The sequence below is a fragment of the Megalops cyprinoides genome, chromosome 21 (assembly GCF_013368585.1).
Source record: "Megalops cyprinoides isolate fMegCyp1 chromosome 21, fMegCyp1.pri, whole genome shotgun sequence".
NCBI lineage: Eukaryota > Metazoa > Chordata > Actinopteri > Elopiformes > Megalopidae > Megalops > Megalops cyprinoides.
In genome coordinates, this window is record NC_050603.1 from 10128355 (window position 1) to 10134377 (window position 6023).

The window sequence follows — 6023 nt, forward strand, 5'->3', positions numbered from 1 at the left end:
GAGATCAGTGATGTCATGTATAACAGAAAGCCAAAAAAGGATGGACATGTGACTGTGCATACATGTTTGACCTTCAAAGTCTAGTTTCTGTAGAGATAACATTTCAGGTAATTTCACGCCTACTTTCTGCACCTGTGAATTAATTTAGATAGAATCACAGAAAATGCTAATGCTGGTTGAATCTACATATATTAACCTGTGGTAGTTACTTATTGGTTAGGCATGATACTAATGGTTCACCACCCCACAATGCATGGTCCATCTAAGATTCTTGGGAAACACGGGCCTTTGCAACTCAACACTTGTGATGAGTCCAAATCTGAAACTGACTCTTATTCTAAAAAAGAGTCAGAATCTGAGACTAAATCTTTTTCTGAATCTGAATCCATTCTCTTTCCAGCTGTGAGGAGGTGAACTCCAGGTGAATTTGCATGGTTTCCTTCACGGTATTTGTCTATCAGCACTGGACTCTGGAGAGGGGCATGAGTGTCTACAGCATTGGCACAGATACAGTCTGGCAAAGATGCCCGAGGAGAATTCTCCGGGCATTATCAGTGGGCAGGGCAGGAGATGCCAGGGCCTATTCGCCGTGTCACGGGGATGAGTGTGTGTCTGACGGTGGCATCTCCAGGATGTTCCCACTGTGACCTCACTCTTCGGAGGCCCTGGCCTTGTGGGCATCCGGGCGTCGGCCCCCGCAGCACATGCAAAGCAGGGGAATAATCTGCTATCTCTGTCCCCTTTTCCCTGATGACATTACGCTCTCGCCCCCACGTTCCTCTCGATAAGTCTCTGGAAAAAGAAAAACACCAGATCTGTCTGAGTCTTGGCTTTGGAACTTCTCACTGTCAAATGACACAATGAGACAATAGATGTTAACATTCTCGCTGTCCTTTACAGATGCCCTGCTTACTACTTCGTGGGGGGGCTGATGGGGGGGAATGGGATTCCTGGAATGTGTGGAGGAAGCTGCAAGACTCCAATTGTGTAACAGAGTGTGGCTCGTGCCGGCAGGGGTGGAGGTGTGGCTTCCGTGGTGATGTCACAGACACAAGCCCTATAAGTAGAGACGCTTGCTGAAGACTGAGCACCAGACAAACACCTGTCAGTTAAACCAACCAGAGACTCCAGGACTGTAGTCACTGTATCTGTGTGCTATTGGATATTACTGCACTGGAGGAGTTCACAATGGCTCTATCACTGCGCACTCTCCTGGCTCTCTGCAGCACACTGTGTGTGTTTCTTCCCGATGGTGAGTCTCCTTCCTTTCATCTCTGAGTGCACTGTAAACTACTTTCATGTCCTCATGTGAGTGCATGTTGAAAGAACTCTTTGCTTCTGTCCTTTAAGGATCATAGATATGCTATGCGTGCTGACTTTAAAAAAAAAAAGAAATGGGTCAGTAGTTGACCTGACTATGTACAGGTGTACCTGATAGGTATTGACACTGAAGAAACGCAGGTCATCTCTGGGTGAAGCTTTGAGTCAGGCCGGCACAGCAGTGTTTGGCAGTGATGGATTTAAACAGCCGCACGGCTGTGAAAAGCGAACTGAACCATGGCCATGGAAACAGATTCTGCAAAGCTGCGCTCGGCTCTCAGCTCTGTCGCTGCATGTAAACACACACACGCACACACGCACACACGCACACACACACACACACACGCACACGCACAAACAGAGCACGCTGAGGACAACGCTCTGGCACACCTCGCCGCCCCTGCGGGACTTCACAGAAAGGAACACTTCATTTAGAGCGTGAGGGCTCACTCACCTCCCTGCCAGGTGAGGTGAGACGTAATCAGACTGCGGGAATTCCAGCGCACATTCCTGTCGCGGTCATCGACTCTCGTCTTCCTTCCCTCCGTCTCTGTCCCACTCCGTTTGTCTCTCTTTCGCTTGCTCTCTCGCTCCCGCTGATAGAGACTCCCCCCCCCGCAATGAATGCACAGCAATCTCATCTGCCGATAAGATCGAGACGTTTGTTTTGAATTTCCCGTAAATCGTATCTGGCTGGTTTTGTCTGAGACGCGTTTTGATCGGCGGGAGAACCCAGGCAGTCACTATTGCTTAACGAGGATAAGACCTGTGAATGCACAACTCAGTCATTTATCCTCACAGTTAATAATCAGCGAGCAACATCCCAGCATAAGGCAGATGCTTCAGCCAGTTGGTTTTCTGGTTCATTTGGTTTCGTTCATGTGCCGCAACCTCTTGTCCCATCAGTGTAATGTCAATAATGGATTGGCTGCATTCAGTTCATCATCCTCTCTTCCTTCTTTCCCCTGCCAGGATCCGGGCTCCCGGTGTCAGGCCAGCCAAACCCTAGCGAGGCCCCCTCCAACCTCCCAAGGCTGCGGACCAAGCGCTGCTCCTGCAACAACTGGCTGGACAAGGAGTGCATCTACTTCTGCCACCTGGACATCATCTGGGTCAACACGCCCAGGTGAGCATGCATGCGAGCAGGGAGGAGGAGACAAGCAGGGGTTCGGGGTGGGCACATATGTCTGTAGTTACAAACCACTCAATATCAGGACATGTGCTGGTTTATTAGCGGCAAAAGAAAGAGAGAGAGGCAGGATGCATGCAGTTAGGACCGTAAAACAAAGCCGCTCACTTCTGCATCATGCCCCACCACATCAGCTGATTAAAGTGGGCTTGTAAGCCCTTCAGCATTAAGGTTAAGAGCAGGCAGGAGAGGGTTAACTCATACAATTAGAAATTGCAGCGCATGTACTTACTTATCTGAATAACATGGGGCCTTATCTAGAGTGCCTCATATTTAGCTGCATTTTATCCATTCATATAACTGCATTGAGGCACTTCAGGTGATAATACTGTGATTTGTGGGTCAGTTGTAGTTTACTTTCTGTTACAGTTTAATTTCAGTTGTAACTCAATATCTGCTCCATCTCAGTTTCTTGTTGTTATTCTCCAGTCAATGCAGATTTGCGCTTGAAGGGGTTTTTTAGGTTACCATTAGGGAATATCTCTTGCATTATGTAACTGCAAGGTGTTCCATCAGTAACAAATCAGCAAACATGACAGCGAGGCTATCCACAAACTACCATGTTTAATTATATGTTATTGCTTCTTATATCACTCTAAGTGATTTTTTTCTGTTGGCAAAATATAATTGCTCATTCCTTTACCACCCACTTCGTGCTATATCAGCTGCAGCTCGCACTGTTTTGACATAATGCACCCTCTGACATGCCCTGGGACAATTATTCTGAGCGATATATTACATACAGTTTCATCGACTGATTGATTGATTGAGGTCGAGTCCTTTCTCTGGGGTGCAACAGCAATACCCCGCCTGGGAATCGTACCTCCAAGCCTTGTTCCTTAATTGCTGCACCACACGTTCACTTACGTAAGAATCCTCTTTAGCATTGTGATGGTATGCTGCCCTGGGCAGGTCACAGCCCTGTGCTTCCACAGCTTTGCGGTGGATTGTACAGAGTGTGTGTGACAGAAACTGGGTTTGCTTGCTGTACTGACTCTCTCTCATTGTCTCCCCCCCCGCAGTAAGACCATACCGTATGGGCTGGGTAGCCCCCTGTCCCGGAGACGGCGTTCCACGGGTCGCTGTGAGTGCTCCAACTCCTCTGACCAGACCTGCACCAGATTCTGCCACCACAGGTGAGCCCAGCTCTGATGATTGAGGCCCCCCCAAAGCCCCCATCTTGCCCTCCTTATCGCTCATAGTTCACGGTCAGAATGAGAGCCCACAGACAGCATCAGTACTTACAGAGAATAATATAGCTTGCAGTCAGCCTTAGCGCTCACAGCCAGATGAGGGGTTAACAGTTTTCACATTGTCTGCTAAAAGGCTATGGATGTCTGTGGGACTGTAAGACGCGTTGCTATTTTTAGACAGTCTTGTTTTTTCTTTTTTCTTTTTCTTTTTTTTTGCTTGGCAAATGCAGTGTTTTGTTACGGAGTGCTGGATGAATGTTTACTGAACAGCCCAAGGGCACGGGCAAGTCCCTGCCCTGTGTCTACACTGCTAATCCCGGGTGGAGTCTTAAATTCCTCCAAAAAAATCCTTCCATCAGTGTGAACTCGAACCCTGTGAGACACACTGACTTTGACACAGCATACTTATTGAAAGACTCCTGAAAACAATCATGTTACTGACTCATTAATTTACTCACTCATTGAATCAGCACTTAGAGCAGCCAGATTGATACTTTTGTTTCACCACTGCATGCCAAATAATGTTCTAATTGGGACTGTCCCCAAATTAGTCACACTCCTGAACAGTGCTCATGCCAATAGGTGTGGAAGGACTGTATTGTCAGCCAAATGAGGTGCCTATACCCCCCCGTCACAGCAGCTACCCACCTGACCTTGCTGTATGTCTGACCCATCTCTGCAGCACTGAGAACCCTGACATGGTGGTGGTGAACCCATTGCCCCAGTCTATGGACCGTACCAAAAGAAGCAGCACTACACTACTGACCTTCCTCAGGTAAGGACAGGGCCCTGTCATGCCTCATAATAACAACAATGAACAGAGAGATTACTGAAAAATATTAGAAACCACAACAATCAATTTTTATATAGAAAAGGTTTTCAAGTATCATAGTATTGTCAGAAGAATGAAAAAGAATGTGTGTGTATGCATGTGCACATATGTGGCACTCTAGTGATTCTAAAAGAGATTCTGCTGGATTTTTTCGCAGGGACGTCGTCAGGGCCAACACAAGAGCCGTCAGGCAAGGCGTGTCCCCTAGGAAGAAACGCTCTGAGGCCCACGGACCACAAGAGGCTCACAGCTGGTAGCAAGCTGAGGGAGAAGGCAGAGCCAGAAGAACAAGAAACCAATCAATCAAAAGCACCCCAGCAGAGGAAAGCCATGCGGACGGAGCACTGGATAGAGAAGAAAGGGAGGGACATAGCCCACAGGGACAGAACGGAGATTAACTGGGGGGCTCATTTTGTCCCAGTCCAGAGGCTGGTTCTAAAGCAAGGAAGGAATCTTGGGAGTGATATGGTGATACGGTGATACGGGAGGGTCTTTGGCTTAAGTGTCCTCCCCCCCCCAAAAAAAAACTGTCTTAGTGGTTCCCAGATATCTAGAATCAGAAGTCTGTGTGCCCCATCCTTCCTGCAAGGGTGGGTCCTGAAAAATTGCATCGCTGGGGGCTTGAGGCTCTAGACCTGTAGAGCTTTTGCCTTTAACTACAAATGTTTTTGCAAAGCTAGTTGATGTAACATCAGTCTGTTCCATGTGCAAAACCACTTTGGCATGGCATGCAGTGATTATATATCCAAAGCTTTTATTCAGGGTAGCGTGATAGTTATAATGGTATGGGTGTTTTATTTTCTGACAGTTGTGATGCTCAGACAGGGGCTTAAGGAAGGATCCGGGTTTTTTAATTTCCCTCTGTCTGGGGTCATTTTTCCATTGAGCACTTTTTCCTGCCTCGCTTTCAGCGCAGGGCTTGCGGAATGCCTTCCTCTGAATCAGAGGAGAACGTGACTCCGTTCAGGAGTCTTGCTGGGTGTGAGCATGGCTTGACCTCGTGATCCAGCATCATCAGTACTTGAATGTCTTAAAAGTGAGGAACACAGAAAGTCAGGTCCACACTGGATATATACATGAGACGTTACAGAACATGTATTCTCACAGAATGATGCAATTCGTCTAAAATATGCAGTACCAACTCAAACATCAAGAATTAATACATTATATGTACTACTGTGTGTCATGAGGATATCACGAATATATTGCATTTATTATAAAGAGCCCTCAGGTTAACTATTCTGACTATTGATTCCTAAATTTCTAAGAAACCTGTTGCAGACTGGACCACCGTAGTCAGAACACTGAACTGTCATGTCATTACATCCCCAACCCTTTCACCCCCTACTCCTCTCAAATGTCAATTGGTCCCAAAAGGGGGAGTAGGGGAGTGGGGTGGCACTGGAAGAATTTCAATGCCAAATACTGTAATGTTAAGTCTCATTGTCCTGTACGGCAAGGGATTTCAAGTGGTGTGGAATTTTTTTCA

At 47.1% G+C, this 6023-nt stretch overlaps 1 protein-coding gene across 1 annotated transcript; it reads left to right on the forward strand.

Moving 5' to 3' along the window:
- Positions 1-1101: 1101 nt before the first annotated feature.
- Positions 1102-5165, forward strand: LOC118768795 (endothelin-2-like). The gene is made up of 5 exons (XM_036515713.1): positions 1102-1252; positions 2293-2446; positions 3532-3645; positions 4385-4477; positions 4692-5165. Exons 1-5 carry the CDS (start codon positions 1189-1191, stop codon positions 4789-4791), a joined length of 525 nt encoding a protein of 174 aa, XP_036371606.1. The 5' UTR covers positions 1102-1188; the 3' UTR covers positions 4792-5165.
- Positions 5166-6023: the final 858 nt, after the last annotated feature.

Bases quoted from the DNA above. Each gene is read 5' to 3' on its own strand.
- LOC118768795 (XM_036515713.1), top strand. From the start codon at position 1,189: ATGGCTCTATCACTGCGCACTCTCCTGGCTCTCTGCAGCACACTGTGT. The intron at 2,447-3,531 runs GTGAGCATGCAT...CCCCCCCCGCAG, and splicing joins ATCTGGGTCAACACGCCCAG to TAAGACCATACCGTATGGGC. The intron at 4,478-4,691 runs GTAAGGACAGGG...ATTTTTTCGCAG, and splicing joins ACACTACTGACCTTCCTCAG to GGACGTCGTCAGGGCCAACA.